The sequence below is a fragment of the Triturus cristatus genome, chromosome 3_2 (assembly GCF_964204655.1).
Source record: "Triturus cristatus chromosome 3_2, aTriCri1.1, whole genome shotgun sequence".
NCBI lineage: Eukaryota > Metazoa > Chordata > Amphibia > Caudata > Salamandridae > Triturus > Triturus cristatus.
The window spans coordinates 644,567,294-644,584,860 of NC_140584.1; the positions used below are offsets into that span (position 1 = coordinate 644,567,294).

Here is a 17,567-nt window from a genome sequence, read left to right on the forward strand (position 1 = left end):
AACTGAGTTTGGTTTTTCCTTTGCTCTTCCGTGTGTGATTGTCCAGTGTTAATGGCAAGGAGCAGAGGCCGTCTTACTTCTAGGCTTTTCCTGAGTCTGGCTATATTGATAGCTCAAATGTCTGGCCAAAAGGACTATCCACTGCATTAAGAGTTGTGTGCACTGCGAAGTTTGAAAATAAAATATATGTGAGTTCAAAGTTTTTCTTAGGCGCCCCTCCAACACTGCTTAATGCCAGGGTTGCCAAATATCAGAGCTGGCTAGTATGCATTCCACAAAGCTCCTCTTGCTCCTCCTTTGTCCGACTCTTGCAAGTTATTTTTCATCCCTACATAACCCCTTTGTCACTGTTGTCCTGTCTATCGCTTCTTCCTCCTTTCTCCCTTTTTTGACTTTTCCCCTCTTTTCCTCTATGCAACTGTTCAATGATGAAATATATATCGCAGTCCCCTAAAATGAGTACTGAGCCCACCATTTGCAACCCCCTGCACAAATAAAACACTAGTTGTATGTCAATACACCTTATCACTGGACTGGTGTGACTCGATCACGGGCTCAGGCCACATGCACACAGGAAGGTAAGAAGGACGGACAACAATTTAAAAAAAAAACTTTGGTCAGAAATGGAGATTTGTACACGAGTGGGAATAATTATCTTCCATCACATTGTTACTTACCAAAGTAAGTATGAAATGAAAAGAGAGAGTGAGCTTCACAGACAGCTTTAGCGAACTTATTGATTCTCTACTGATGACGTCCGAGTCCTGCAGCAGGAGGACAGGTTTAGGGAGCAATAAGGGAGAGCATACTGTGTACCTGTCCAATAATGAATCAGTTTAACAGGCTTTCCACAATTTGTGGAATCTACCAAATGTACTAGTCAGTACTATATATATTATTTTTTTAAATTTAGGTAAGGACCATTAATCGAGGGGGAACAAATGGGCAGAATTTAAGGAAAGCATCATTATGTGGTCATTGGAAGTCCTTTAGCTAGAGAGCTGTAAGCGGGAACATTCATGACAGTGGTAGATTTTGAGGTGGGATGTTCTAGAGGGCCTTTAGTTGGGTTCTGTGGCGAGGTGGATAAGAAGGAAAATGCCCTTGAGTTAAGAAGCTGGCGATATTAAGGTTAGAAGTCTGGGGCGGCCAACCAAAGACCTTGGTGTAAAGACCTGGCAGGGCCAAAGGGAAACTTGAAGGTAATGTGCTTGAGATGAGCAATGGATAACTATGAAGTGGGAACCAGTAGAGTGCCAATGAAGGATGTTTGAGGTATATCACTTTATATGAATGCTGAGGGATGTAGAGGAAGATGTCAAATAGGACATCTCTAGATCACCTCATGATTGAGAGGAAATCAGAGCTACCGGACTAATCACTCATCACCACTGCACATACTAGAACATCATAATTAGAAGACATCACAAACTTTATAATGCATTTTAAAGTCTTTGTGGTTTAGCCTTCCCTGCCATTAGTGCCGGAGCAATATCACCATTTAGTGAATGTTCTTTAATTTTTTGTAAGTTAAGTTAGTGGACCAGTGAAATTTTTGTCAAATGGGACTAGGCTGAGAGCACAGGGTTCTATAAAAAATGCTGCATAAATGCTGTTCAATGCTGATGTTGAACTTACCTGAGAGATCTGCTGTCAAGAAGGTCAAGGCACTTGGCAATGACTTTAACGTTGTAGATGCCGCTCTTCATACAGAACGTGAAATGCAATGGTGCTGTAAAGTATCCCATATCCAGAAGCCGGAGCAGATCCTTAAGGGGGAAAAAAGAGAGGATTGCCTTAAGAAGCAGTAATCAGTACCTCCAGAGGGCCACTGAAAGCAGGCTCCCAAATAATGCATCTGCCTGGTACAGAAGGCCTATGTGAGCTCAGGCCCCCAGTTGCCTCTGCAAAGTGTTTCTATCGAACACAACAAAAATAGACCAGCAACACACAATGGCCCATACTATCACAACAGGCCAGGAGATTCAAAGTTGAAGCTGGACCCACCAAGCGAAGTACTTGAAACCCATTAAAACACAATGCACAGTGTGATGTGAACATACTTAACATTAACAAAATAAGGTTAAAAAAAAGCTTATAAAACACTGTGGGAAGGGGGGGGGGGAGACAGGGAGCGTTTTAAGAGAAAGGTAGGTCCAGTACTGTTGTTCCCAAGTACTAGCATGTACTCACTGACTGGTAACTGTTCCTAGACAGAAGGCAATAACCTACTTGGTTACATAGAAAAAAAGTTAGAAAGTGGTCTCTATGTGTGGTCCAACCTTATGAAGGTGGGTGAATTTCTCCTTTAGAAATTAGTGCCCTCACACACTCTTGTAAGTGTCATGCTTCATCATCGGGCATGGCTCCTCGTGGAAGTGGCGCTGCTGTCCTCCACGGGCCCTGCAAGAGGGCTCTTTATCAGAGATCTTTTAGGAGATGCTGCAGTTGTGCATGTGGGTGTGTGGGCCTAAAAGGGATTAGTGCAAGTGTATTAAAATTACCCCCGGTACCCTGAAGTCAATTTTTATTCGTAGGTTCGTGAGGTAAATGTAAAAGAATTATACAGGGGAGTTGGGGCACCTCTAGTAACAAATATGGTAGAGGTCGAGGTATTACTCTGCTACTCTCAGTACCTGTGTTTGTGTGAATGTGAAACCTGGTCAACATGTTTCGCGCTAGAAAAGAGGTCCTTAATGGATCCTGGTGCGCTTACAGAAGGTAAGCAGATGGGTTCCCCATTCCCAAACAATTGCTTGTCTTACGGTGTTCCTTGCAGAGGTCTAAGCTTTTAGGGGGCAAAGTTATGCAGATCTGTGAAGCTGAAATGCTGTAGCCAGTAACAGAGAAGACCAACACTCTTCCGCTAAATCGCATTGAGAGCTGTTTCTGCCATTGTAGCCTGGTCTTGTGTTCTGACAGTGTAAAGTTCAGATAATAATGTACTGTACGTATCAGTCAGATAGAACATCTCAATGACGACCCCAGTTAGTGCTGAAATGATAAGGAGGAGGTCCAAGGATGCTCTTCAGACAGTGTCAGTTGAAAATGATGCAATTTCTGGGGTAGTTTCAAAGATAATTTGGAGTGCAGGTCATCAAAGAATTTCAATCTCTCTGTGAGCATGACCATGATAGTCAGAATATTTACTTCGATCTACAGTTGATAATAAGTGTGACCGTTTCTAGAACATAGTCTGCTGTTACTGGGACCTTAATGATCTTCATTTGGGAAGAGCCAAAGCTCACAACAATGCATGGGCGATTGGAGCAAATGATCTATCGTGTATCCTATGGATACCATACAGAATTTTTGTAATTTTAGAGATTTTCATTATGCTTTGCTGTAGGTGAAACCAAGTGGGTAGTTCAACACCCAGTGTTATCAGGCACCTCATATGTGCTTTGGCTGGCAATGAAATAACGTTCAAAGTTTGGGAGTCTGAGACCACCTGAACTGGAGTTTAGCTGATCCGAGACAGGGTTTCGGTCCAGCAAGGGCAACTTTAGAAATTTCTAACAAGAAATGTGTTGCATGCTGTCTACCAAACTTAGCTCAATGCCTGTAATGGAATGTTCCACTTACAAGGTACTAAATGGGAATGTGATAATTTGAATTGGGGATAGTTGGAGTTCAGGGCTTTTTAGGGCTGTGGGAATTTTAGTCACGGTTCATTCCAGAGTAAGCATCCACGATTAGACCCATCAGTAGTCTCCTCAGATAAGGTTCTAAATTTGTTTGGGATGTGGCATGTTCTAAAGCTTTTAAGTAGATTAAGTCTCAGTTGGTTGAGAGTAACACTCTCAAACCGTTCGATCCTTCTTTACGGTGTTGTATCACGGTTGATACCAGTAAAGTAAGGTTAGGTGCTGTGCTCACTCAAAAGAAGAAGAAAGCAGAGTGTACCATTGCATTTGCCTCGAGGGTTCTGCATGATGCTGAATTGCAATATTCAGATGTCGAGAAAGAGTTGCTCGGAATTGAAAAGTTCTGCTGCTATGTCTAGAGTAAGTGCTTCGGTCTACAAACAGATCACACACCTCTGGTATGTATCTTGGATGGTGGTGTAGGTAACGTTGTACGCCAAGGAATTTGAGGTTATCTACTAAACTATTACAGTTCCAGTTTGCTGTTGTACACATTGCTGGTGGTAAGAATATCAGAGCCGACTTTCATTTACCGGTTCCCAAGTAAAAGCAATGACGAGGATTAAGTAGTTTTGGCAGAACTTATGGATGAAGGTTTTGAAGATTGTTTGGAAGCATCCCTCAAGGTACCCAAATTAGATGCGTGTTCTTGAAGAAGAATGGAGAGTATCTCCAAAAGAGGACCAGATGTTACAAATGCAAGATTTGGTCAAAAATGGTTGGATGAGGGAAAAAGTTTAATGTCTCGTGCTTCAGCCATAATTTTAAGTTTGTGAGGAACTTTCCAAGTAAGTTGGGATGTTACTGAGGTCTGACAAATTGATTCATACACATAACTTGAGGTGTGGCATAATTAACAATGCCTATGAAGGATACCTTGATTCAACTCTGACCAAACAGTGCATTTGTGAGTATTTCTGGTGGCCCAGGATTGATGCGAACATTGAAGAGGTGGTGGAAGTTTATGGTGTATGTTCTTCAGCAGACAAATTGAGACTGGTAACCCCTCCTTTGACATCCATTGAGGTTCCATCGAGACCTTGGGTAAAATTAGGGACTGTTGTTAGAGGTCCCTATGATTCTTTCCCTGGAGGTGCTAAATTCTTTCTTGGACTGATGGACTACTGTTCCAAGGGGCTGGAGCTTAAATTTGTAAAACATCCTGGTGCAAGCTCTGTGGTGTTACTCAGAAAGATTTTTTTGAGGGCTAGCTGTCTAGAAATTCTAATTTCGGACAATGGTACCAAATTTGGTAGCAGGGAATTTCAGATTGTCCTTGAATTATGTGGTAGTAAACATCTCAGGAGCTCCTTGTATCAACCCCAGACCAATGATCTCATTGAGAGAATGAACGGTGTCATTGAGTAATGCATTAAATGGGCAGAAAGTGGGAACCAGGATACTGTCAAATCAGTGAGAAGTATGTTGTGATTTTATAGGACTGGTCCACATTCTTCAACCAAAGTTTCACCATTTGACCCCTTGAGGAGTAGAAAAGCAAATACCACTTTTGTCCTGTTAGGATGTCCAAATGGTTGAAGAGTGAGTCTGAAGTTGAAAATCTGATGCTGTTGGTCAGAGATAATGTCAGTAACAAGAAGAAATGCTGGTATGATCAGAAGCAAGGTGTGAAAAATGTGGTTGTACAGTTTGGAGATTTGGTGTGAATCAAATCAGCTATTCATGTACAAAAAAGGAGAATAGGTTTGGTGATTCTATAAAAAGTGAGAAGATTTGTAGAAATGCTGTCAGAGTTGCTTGTGGTCATTGGTGGAATTTCTCCAGGGTGGTGAAAGTAGGAGATGAGGTATGTGACCAAGCTGATAGAGAATGTGGCTCTCCATGTTCGTCTGGGTGTGATTCCACTGCCAGTTAACATAGGGGTGAGAAGGATGTTCCTACTCTGTGTAGGAGCTCACAAAAGGCCATCAAACCCATTAGGTTTCGGACATCAACATTATTCTTGAGCTCTTATGTTATGTGTGTTGTGTTGGGTTGATGATATGTTAGTTTTTTGTTTATTAAAAAAAAAAAAAAAAAAAAAAATAATATAATATAATATAATATATATATATATATAAAAACAAAAGTGGTAGGCTCTGGGGGATGGGTTCCCACCATGGGCTGAAATCGGCCTGTGGAGCCGCTCTGCCCCCCTCCCTCTAAATTATATATGTATATAAAAAAAAAAGAAAAGGCCGGGCCCGGCTGAAATCAGTGATGTCTTCACTGATGTCACTGACCATGTCATGAGTGATATAATATGCAAGGTCATAAGCAGTGCATTGCGGGGGAGCAAGTTATAGTAAGCCTAGTTAACTAGAACTGATGAATTGCACTCATTTTGTACGAGTGAAATCTGAGCCTAAATATAACATCCCTGTAACCTTTGGTTTCTTTCAGCAAATTTCTAAGGTTTTTTAAATGTGAATTCCTAACTATAACGTCCCAGTAACCTTGTTTTTTTCTGTGAACTTCTATGGTTTTTTAAGTTGCAGTCGCATTTGCAGAGTGGTGAAGAAAGGGGGCTGGGAATCGCACTGTGTATGACTTACAGGAGGTACCAGGAGGGCTTCTAGGCCCCCAAGGTCCCTCAGGAGTAAAGTTGATTTCATCCCCCAACCAGTAGTGTGCCAGGAGGCGTGTTTACAGAGTGTTGGAGGAAGGGGGCATGGCCTCCAAAGACCTCTTAGCAATCCCGCTGTGTAGAACTTACTGGAGGTAACAGGAGGGGTAGTTGCCCCCAAGGCCTCTAAGTCCTCTCAGCAATCCCCCTGTCTGACAATCCAAGCTCAATCCTGATCCATACATTAATTCTTACTTCCACCCATTGCCCCATACCACTCCTGAGGTAACTCTGGACAGCCTTCATGATGAGTTTTTCTGAACCTGACAAGTCGGTCATTTGCATTTTTTGACTGGGGACTGGTTCCCATGTACGCCACAAGTACCTCTTAACTAAAGAGTTATCTGCTTGCTCACGGTCCTGAGGCTCCTGCATCCCCAAGCCTATCTGGCCAAACTCTTAGAATTGAAACTCAGACTAACACTAACAAAATAAACCTTAGCTCAAACGTACTTGTCGCTCCATGAACCACTATTTTTATACGTGTCTTTGACCCTGTAAAGTGCTCTGCTGCCTTTTGGCTTGTTTCCCACTGTAGTTAAGTGAAAATTTCAATTTAAACATAACATTTTAAACAAAAAAAGAAACTGAAATTCAACAGATATAGGTACTTCAAGTAACTATAACTCACCCCCGCATGCACAGTGTTGTCGTCAATGATGTCAGTTCATTTGTTATCAGTAATGTTATCAATGATGTCACAGAACATGCCATGAGTGTTGTAATATCTGAAGGCAGAAGCAGTGCATGGCAAGGGCACAAATTATAGTTATTTTAAACAACTATAATTTCAGTGATTTTTTTGTCTAAAACGTTATGTTTAAGCTAACATTTTCACCTAACTATAATGTCGCTTTAACCTTTGGTGTTTTTCAGTGAATTTCTGAGGTTTTCTTTAATGCAAAGTAAGATATTGTTGCATACCTAACTATAATGTCACTTTAAGATTTCTTTTTTTTCCATTAAATGTTTTAGCATAAAGTATTCTTTTATTACCTTACGTAAGGTCAACCTCCGGGGCACCTGGCCAACCATCCTCACACATGGCCGGCATGGGTTTGGCTGAAAGGACAGCACCCAACGCCCGTGGCCAGCCATCCCCTGCCACACATGGCTGACATGTAGTTGGCCACAGGGCCTGGGTCTAACCCGCCGCAATCAGCTAACCACCGCCATGGATGGCCTTCACTTGTTCGCGACAATCCACCGCATTCACTCCCGTCCCTTTAAAAAAAAAAATCCTATCCTGAGAGTCTTGCGGAATGCAGCACAGCCCCTGCGCTCCTGTGAAACTCCCACAGGAGTCCAGTGGTCTGCGCTGCCCCCAGCGAGATACCGGTGGGATCGTGAAAATCCCCCAAAAATATTTTGTTTAAATTCGGGCCCTGGTGGAGCCCCTCTGAAACCCCTTCTCCCTCCTAGGAGGTCCAAGGGGGAATCAGGGTACCCCTTCCCTGCTCCCTTATTTTAAAAAACAAATTCAAGACACAGGTAATCAATTCTTTATCTTGCGGCCAGCCAAACAGAGTGTAAGCTCCCATAGAATTTGCTTGAAACCTGTCATTGATGCATGAGTGAGGCAGTCGACTGGAAAAAAGCCCCCCTGGTCAATCAGATCACTCTATCATTTGAGGTTGCTTTGAAGTTTAGCACCGCAAACCCATAAATCCAGATCTACAAGTTTAGCCTTAATTTCTCTAAAAAAGATGAGCCTTCATTTCTCCAAATCTACTGAATAGATATACACCAAATCACAAAACCATGCTTTCTGGACCAAGATCAAGCTTCCTGCCAAATGTGGTGTAATTTTGTGGGCCGTTTTAGCTGTATCGCTGTTCAATTTTCCTATGGTAAATTGGAGGACGAAATTGCGTTTTGGGACCATGCGGGAGATCAGCGTTTCAATTCTAGGTGCAGACCGAGAGGGGCTAGGGGATGCAGGTGCATAGATATATATACATCAATCAACCTTTCCTCGAACGATCCTCTTTGTCCTGGATCAAGAAGGGGACGGACTCCAGTAAGTTATACCCAAATCAATTTATTTCTTGTTTGTGCGCTCTGCCGCCATGACGCGTTTCGGGCTCAACAGCCCTTGATCACATGACGAGCCCCTCGTGATTGTCCCATTTAAAGTGACAGTGCATAATTGTTTGCCATAGACATAGAAAAAAGATTTTACCATGATATGGATGTTTTCAACATGCTGAATCTTGTCATAGTTACTTATTGTAATTGTAAAATACATTACTAGACTTGTTCCTCATGGCTCATGATTTATACAGTAATGTAATATAATATAATGTGAGGATTGAGCTGTTGGCTCATATGTCACTCAGTGCAATTGTGAATGTATAAATACATAAATAAACCGCACATATAAAACCAGAGCAATGCAGATGATAAAAGCGTGTTAAAACAAGGTTGTTAAAACATTCTTTTTAAGCAATTGCTGGAAAACATGGTATTTTTCTGACTGTGCAAAACGGCAAGTAAAGTGCAAAGTTGTGCAAAAATAGTGCAATAGAATCACCTGTGCGTTCTCAAATTGTTTTCCAAATTTCATCTATGAATCGTGATTCATAGGGATGGAATGTAGGTCAAGGGAAAAGATAAAAACGGGGGAACAAAAGGGGGAGAGAGAGGTGGCGGAAGGAAAACTGAAAACATATATAAAAATATGTATTGTGTACAGATAAAATTATCTTTTAGTGGAGAGCCTTGGAAAAAGAAATCTATATTTTAAGTTTATTGTTAGGGAATATAATTTACTCTGTTAGATATAGATTTCTTACAGCCACGTATAGAGATCTTCCGTGGTGTTAAGCCCCTGTGGGCTTTTGCTGTCCAATTCCAGTATGTATTTGGTCTCCAGTTTTCTAAGGATAGCCTCACGATCACCGCCTCTTCTAAGAGGCGGAATACATTCAATTGCAAAGTATTTAAGGAATTGTATGTTACTTTCATGACAATCCCTAAAGTGACGGGCCACCGGATATGAAGTATCTATATTGGTGATTGCACGTAGGTGTTGGAGAATTCTCTTGTGGACCTGCAGCTTTGTGGATCCCACATACTGCAGTCCACAGGAGCACTCCAACACGTAAATGGCAAATTCCGTTTTGCAAGTCATGTTTTTTGTGATCATGTGTGGTTTCTCCTCAAAAGGAGTAATGAATGATGTCTTGTTTGTTGCGTGTCTACAAGCCTTACAGGTAGAGCACTTAACAAAGCCTCTACGTTTAGTTAGCCAGTTTGTTACTGATTTAATTTCTGGGCTGCTATTGACCAAGAAATCGCTGGTAGATGGTGCCCTTCTGAAAGTGATGGTCGGGTTAGATGGAATAATCTCATTCAATTGTGTGTCTAGATGTAACAAATACCAGTTGTTCTTGATAATTTTGCTGAGGCTGTCTTTTTGTTTGTTGTATGTTAGGATTAATCTTGTCTCATCTATTTTGTTAGTGCAAATTTGACTGCTATTGGATTTAGTTTTACTGTTGGATGGTTTAAACAATAAATCCTCCCTACTCATGGACCTAGTCTTTTGTATAGCCTCATCAGGTCATTTTCAGTACTGCAGATTCTTCTAATCCTTAGCATCTCCCCATATGGAATGCTATGAATAGTATGTTTGGGGTGAAAGCTTGAGGAATGCAGCGTGGTGTTTCCTGCAGTGGGTTTGCGATACAATTTTGTCTGAAGCTGGTTGTTTGCTACATATACCTTCACATCAAGAAAACAAACCTCTGTAGTGTCAATGGTACTGGTAAAATGCAGATTGAGATTGTTGTCGTTAATATCATCTATAAACCTCAGAGCCTCACTTTCACTGCCACGCCAAATTATAAAAAGATCGTCAATGTAGCGCATCCATTTTATCACATGATTAGTCATTGTTATTGCATGTGTAGTTTTTAAGACAGTCTCTTCCCAATAGCCCATATGGAGGCAAGCATAGCTTGGTGAAAAGCTAGCCCCCACTGAATAGATATACACCAAATCACAAAACCATGCTTTCTGGACAAAGATCAAGCTTCCTGCCAAATGTGGTGTAATTTTGTGGGCCGTTTTAGCTGTATCGCTGTTCAATTTCCCTATGGTAAATTGGAGGACGAAATTGCGTTTTGGGACCATGCGGGAGATCAGCGTTTCAATTCTAGGTGCAGACCGAGAGGGGCTAGGGGATGCAGGTGCATAGATATATATACATGTATAGTCCGTTCTGATTAGATTACACAAACACTGTGCTTGGTTGAATCTACAATCATCAAAAGATTGCAAAGAAACTCCAGTGCAGATGCTAAATGAAGTCTGCAGGCTGTACAAGCAAAGTAGGGAAGTGGTTTGCTATTGTGGCTCTGCTAGAGAGGAAAAGTCTGATTATGTACCAGTGTGATGGAACAAACATGTCAGTCCACCTACGTAATCCTTAGTTAGATAACAAAATACTTGAAGCTCAAACTGCGGTTTGGTTCACTCAAAAGAGTAAAAATCTGCATAATCTTTAAAAGAGTTTATGGTGCTTTATATAACAGTGTTATGTGTTAAACACCACATTCAGAGGAGAATCCACATTGTAATGAGGCAATGCTGGCCTGGCTACAGCACCGTACATACTGCCGCACTTTGGAATCTGGCCTGGCTCTGCTGCTTTCCGCACTAGGGCACTGTGGAAACTAGTCTACTTGTAGTGGTTTAACGTATGCCACCATTGATAAAAGTACCCGATAAAGGTTCTTTGCATACCGGAACATGTGGATACTGGATTCTTCTGGGGCAATCTCCAACTGGCCTGTCTCTGGTGCTTAACTTACTGAGGATTTACAAAGTCTGGTCTGACTATGATACGGGGACAATGTGGCTACTGATTTCTTATGGCACTTTACACACAAAGGGTAATAATTCCCTGGATAAAGTGTATTGCATACTATAGCAATATTGCACCGAATACTGCTCATTCCATACTGTGATTCAATAGAGACTGACTGTATGCTGCTTTATATACTTGAGCAATGTGACTACTTTCCAGGCTAGGGTGTTTCTTTTCATATGTGTAACTGTGAAAATAGGCAACATGACTTTAGATGTTACCTAATGGAAAACTCTTCAATATCGGACCCAAAATTGTGAAATTCAAAATATGAGGGTAAGAGGTGACATGAATCGATTAGAATACCAGCTTTAGTGCACTGAACAGTGACATGACGAAGTGACTTCCTCCTAGCACGATGAGCCACACTGATCTATTTGAGCAATAATGATCACGCTTGCTGGCCTACATAGTGAGAAAATATCTGGAATACTCGTGTAGGACTCTAACATAAAGGTCATATTCTAGACTATTTGACCAATGCATTGTAACTACACTAGCATACAAAAGTACAATCTCTGATAGAATCCGACCAGTACTAGGAGGATCAGGACCAATATCCAGAGGGGAAGCCACAGGGGGACCATTACAAACAGGAAAAGTCATTATAGGAGCTTCAGGGATAGGGACATCTGGACCAACAGGAGGAACAGAAAGACTAGGATCTGGAGAAGTAGAACCACAAGAACCAACAAGAGTACCACAAGCCCCAGGAGTACCAGAACGAGGAGGACCAAGAATAGGCTCAAGAAGAGTAGGACGAGGTGGAGAAAGAGGAGGATAGAACGTAACTCCAAGAAACAGCATTGGGCTTTACAGAGAATGAGAAACTTGATCTGTTGTACACAGTACAGTCTTGTGTGCATGGGGTCTTATTGAAATCAGATTACAAAAACTTGAACCTGTTGAGGAAGTGGAGGATAGTAACATGTTAATGGTACGTTAACATGTACAGTTAGTTTTACATTGCACATTTTTTTACATTTGTCATATTTACAATTTCAAGTCAGGCAGATACAGGAGTTTCCCTTCAAACGACCTGCTGATATTGAGATTAGAACCCAGGGCTTCAGGTTCATAGGTCAAAATGCATACATTTTAATAAGATCATGATAATAAAAGTAGGGATAGGGGAAGCATCACACGCTTTTGGTTAAGTTAGAGAATTGTGTGCTAAGAAAAACTGTTTTACTTAACCCAGGGCTTTGTTTGGACTAAAAAAGATAGTGAGGTTCAAAGGTAACAGATCTTAAAAGCATAATATATATTTTTTTTTAATAATTGACATCATGACAAACTATAGTTCCATCCTAATAAAGGTGGCCTAGAATCACTGTGCACACCATGAAATACCTATCACAAAATGAGACTAACTGTTGGGTGTCTGAAACATACTCAGACACACACATGGACTCTTGCTCTCTTTGTGCGCCAGGTGCATTATCCAACTAAACTAGAATACTGGCACTGGAACATGTGCCCAGGAGGTAACACACAGGTCACTGCAGCAGACACTGCCCCTCCTGATCTTCTATTGAGACTGATCTTAGTTTTGAGGACTTCGTTTTTGTGCCCAAGACGCCAACCTGTTTATTGCCAGGTTGTGTTACTCAAGTTGTTTTTATATAACAAAGAGGCCTCAACGATTGGAGGTCAAGGGTTTCAAAAATGTGTACTTTTTTTGTTTTCACAATAATGCCCTATCTTCCTTAAGCCACGACTGTCCCAGTCCTCCTCTTCAAACCTCTTGTGGACAACCAACCTTTCCAGCTTTCATGCTCCTCTTTGTCTTTGCACCATCCTTTTTAGCTGGGTACTGTTGAGGAATCTTCGAATTGCAACCCCCATATCCCATGGATCAAGATACGCCTTTGCCACAGTGGTGTGCGGTGGGGTGTCCCAGGACCCAACTCTAGACAGCCACAAGTGTCATTGTTCATCTCACATCTCCTCAGCCCTGCTGCATTCTGCCAACATTTAGGGCATCCCCACTCCCGGCAGTAATAACACCAGGTGGCATCTGTCAGGTGAGGAGTGATGGCAGTGTGGACAACAAGTCATCAGATGTCTTCCCTTTAATGGACCCTAATAAAAATCTGTACGAGGCTGCTTCTCACTTTCATATGATCTTAAAGTGGATCATGGTCCCAACATCCCTACTGCAAATGGTACTTGGTGGGCCCTAAACCTGGAGGTCAGCTGAAAGTGGTCATGTTGTCCCAGTACAGGCTTCGCTTCTGCCAAAATGTGCATTTATAATTGTAGCATTAGTTATTGTACATCCAATAAATGCTTTCATATGTAATCAATTGCTCTGTCATGTGGTGGCCTCAAAAATAGTTATGGGCTCAGACTAATCACATGAAATAATTATATGTGCAAAATTATAATTTGCAGAGGATGCCCTTACCTTTGTACTGATCCATGGATCCCGGTTTACTATTTCGGATGGGATACAATCTACCAGAAGGCTGCAGGGAAGCTGAAAGAGTTTGAAGAACGTAATTATTGATCTTGCGGAAGAACACCAACATTTATTCTGTTTAGAGGAGACTAAAGCAACACACCTAAAGCGGTTTTATCAATCATTTTGCCAAAATGAATCTACAGACTGACCTAAAGTGAATATTGTGAGCAATTGGGTTGTTGGCTGAGAGGAGTGAAACTCTACTCAAGCAACAACCACAATCCTGGCCAGGGTGAACCACAAAAAAATCATCTAAATTAACTGTGCTTAACCCTCTTGTTGTCTGGCACGAAAGCAGTCAGGCTTAACTTAGAAGCAAGTGTGAAGCAATGTGTAAAGTATTTATGCAGCACTAAACAGTAATAAACGTAATAACACAACACAAGAAAAATCCCACATCAAGTTTGAAAAACAGAGTAAAATTTAATAAAAAATGCAAAAATCTAATCAGTAAAACCGGAGATATGCAATTTCAAATATTTAAGGTAAGTAAAGTGTAAAGATGCAGCACTGGCCGAATACAGGGACCAGGTTAGTCCTGCTGAAAATGTTATCTTCAAAAGTATAGTATGAAGAGTTTAGTTTGCAGTGGAGGAGGCTGTGAGGAGCAGGGAAAGGATAGTGGAGGGTTGGTGCTGTAGAGCAAAGAACATGCCGGGCGTCAAGGACGGTCGTTGCTGTTGAGCCAAGATTCAACTTGGCGTCGTGGACGGTTGTTGCTGGAGTTTCATGCTGGCAGTCACTGCGGGCTGTCGATGCTGTAGTGTGAAGTGCACATTTCGCGTTGATGGTGGTCACTGGTGGTTGATGTCGCATAAAGAATCAGGTTCAATGGAGCTTTGCGTTGATGGGCAGCATGATCTTGGCATGAACGGGCCTGTTTGCTGTCACGAAGAGCCCAAATCCTCCAGATTTCCTGTTTTCTTCAAGGAGGAGTTAAACTGATACCATACCAAGGGTCCAGGATTTGAGGAGAACTTCTTCACTTCTTGGGGATCAGGAACCCACTCCAGCAAAGGCCATCAGGGCCCAGGCAAGTCTAGTTTCTGGTTCAGGCAAGTCCAGTGCAGCAAGTCAGCTGGGCAGTTGCAGGGAGTCTTCTAGCTCAGACAGGCAGTCAGTCAGATGACTCTTCAAGTTAATTCAGCCTGGGATGGTGGGTGCAGGTCCAGTATTCCTTCCCAGCAAGCAGGGAAGCAGGGTATCCTTCTTCTGTAGTATTCACAGGCCCAGGAGTGTACTGAAGAGTGGGTCTGGTGGGCTTCTTTTCATACCTGGTGCCCGCTTTGAAGGGGGAGAAGCTTCTGGAGTTTCAGCCTACAGAGGTGTCTGGAATTTCATGCCTCTCTGCCTTGGTCCTAGTCCATTTGAGGGGCACAATAAGCTAGTGTGAAATCCTTTGTGTGTAAGCTGAGACAGTGCCTTTAAGAGCACGTTTAGTAGGTGACAGCTCTGCCCCTCCATTAAGCCAGGATAGCCCAATCTACCAACACCCAGACCCTCTATTGTGATGCTATCTGGGGGAATACATAAAGGTCAACTCTTAACTACGCCAAGTTATGTCACCCAGGAACAGACTACAGGCAGCAAATGGTTTGGACAAGAAAATGCCAAGTTTGTAAAAGTGCCATTTTCAGAATTGTGACTTATAATCTGACTTTGACATTAAGGAGGGGTACAATTCATCAGATACTAAAATGATATTCCTACATACTCCCACACAAAAGGTATCACTTATTAGATGTAATAAGGTAACCCCATGTTGTCCTATGGGAGAAGTAGGCCTTGCAGTAGTAAAAAAAACAAATTTGTGAGTTTTTTTTACTAAGGGCATGTAAAACTTAAAAGTACATGTCTTACCTTGTAAATACAATGCACCCTGCCCAATGGGCTGTTTGGGGAATTCCATGGGGTGACATATATATTAAAAAGAAATAGTTTAGGCCTGGCAAAAGGTTTCTTTTGCCCAGTCGGAATGGTGGTTTAAAATTGCATCAATCAGGCTGAAATGGGTTTAAAAGAGAGAGCACAAGCACTTTATCACAAGTGAGCAGTGATAAAGTGTAGAGTCCCAAAGCCAACAAAAATGAATTAAGCAAAATAGGAGGGGTGAAGGCAAAACATTTGGAGGGGGACGCTGCAGAGAGGGTCAAGTTCAACAAATATTTTCTTAACATTCCCCTAAGCTTTATGTAACAAAGGGACTTTAAAAATCATGGCATTGTTTTGTCACGTTTCCTACCTCCTGTGGAAATACATTGATGGTGGTTAGTGGGACCATGGAGAACATAACACAAGAAGACTACAGGCCTTATTTAGAGTTGGTTTGTTATTAAAAACCCTCCCATCACTTCAGAAGTGCTAAGTCAGGAGGACTGCTAGCAGCTCTCGTGCAGCAGTGCATCAGTTCTGCTCCACTCACATGATGGTGAACACGGAGGCCACTGTAAAGCAGTAACCATGACCCATAATGATGTCAAAGAAGATGAATCAACTGCTTGTGGAGCTCACCGGATCAGAAGTTGGCTAAAGTGGTCAACTCTGCTTGTGCCCCACACCTAGCCTCTCATTGACTTCTGTTCCTTACTGTCCAAACTCAGAATGACAGCAGCTGGTGATTAACAAAGGCACTACTTGGGGAGCTGAGAGCAGGTGACATGACAATCAGTATGTGAGGGAGGAAAGGGAGCGAAGAGTGAAATCCCTGAACTTGGAAGGTGGCACTTGGGGGATGGGATTATACCAGAGTGTGAGATGTTTAATTTCAGTTTACATGGCTGAACTTCAGGTCTGAAGCAGCTGCCCTTAGATTATGAGGATTGTACTTGAAACTGATGAAGCTTTCTGGGGTCTGGACATACTCTCTTTCAGAGGGTTGTGTCTCATGTACGCCTTTTAGCAAACCTTTTCATTCTCGCATATGCATTTGTGCATGAATACAGCCATACACTTTACAGATTCCCAGTTCCCCCAAGATTGCAGCTGCAGAAGCTTCAAAAGCTAGGTCTTCCACTGTAAGGAGAGAGTTACAATATAGGCGTTTCCGGGAACTTCAGAGAGACATGTTGCCAAACCACTAAAGAACCCATCATTGTATCCACAAGTCATTAAGAAAGTTTCAGGTCCCTTCCCAAGAGAGAGTTTAGCTCTGAGATATGGGTTAAGCCTAAACTCTCAGATCAATATGGATCATTAGTTGATTCTACAGATATAACCACATATAGCCACTCAAAGTGATGCCAAGGCTGTAGCTTCTATCTTCCTTTCACTAACCAATGTAGCGTCATAGTCAATCATGATTATTTCCCCACAACTAGAATATCTGCACTTGGTTGATAATACCTAATCTTTTGCTAGCTTTAAGGATTCAATCCAGGCACCTGAAGAGATGGCTGGTGGATTTGTAGGCTTAGACGCCTATCAGGAGAAACAACCATTGGCAAAGCCAGAAGGGCTGGTGTTTACTTCCAGCCTTGTAGCTTTGTCAATGCTGGTCGTTTTTTGTTATTTTTTTAAAACATTTGTTGGGGGAGCTGCCAGGCCTTCATGAGTAAATAAACAAAAACTGGGTAAAGGCCAAAATATGTTCTTTAGTCTGTTATCAAAAAGCACACATTGACAAACAATAATTAAAAAGCATATCTCTTAGAAATTTGCAGATGAGACCAACAACAAAAAAGAAGAAGTGACGGAGAGAGAGCAGCCTACTATTTTGCACCTTCTTCTGCAGTTGATGTCCGAAGTGAAAGAGATTAAGTTTCGTAAGCTTCTCTTGAAACTTCCTTAAATGATAAGATAAAGAGGACAGAGGCTAAGCAGAGATCATTTGCATCTCGGGTGGGCAAGTTTGAACAAGTCTCTGATATTGAAGAATCCCAACATAGTTTTCATTTCCAAGTAACAACCATCACCAAAGATGTGATAGCACTAAAGTTGAAGCAAGATTTAGAAAAT

General features: G+C 41.9%; 1 protein-coding gene across 2 annotated transcripts in view; it reads right to left on the bottom strand.

Annotated features, from left to right (window-relative positions):
- Nucleotides 1-17,567, bottom strand: part of LOC146857878 (uncharacterized) — a 1,488,219-nt gene that overhangs the window by 1,367,120 nt on the left and 103,532 nt on the right. For both annotated transcript variants that reach the window (XM_085648588.1, XM_085648587.1), the window contains exons 3-4: nt 13,557-13,628; nt 1,639-1,769 (exon numbers count right to left, since the gene is read on the bottom strand). In XM_085648588.1, the coding sequence (XP_085504714.1) occupies nt 1,639-1,769; nt 13,557-13,628 (203 nt within the window). The remainder of the gene's footprint in view (nt 1-1,638; nt 1,770-13,556; nt 13,629-17,567) is intronic.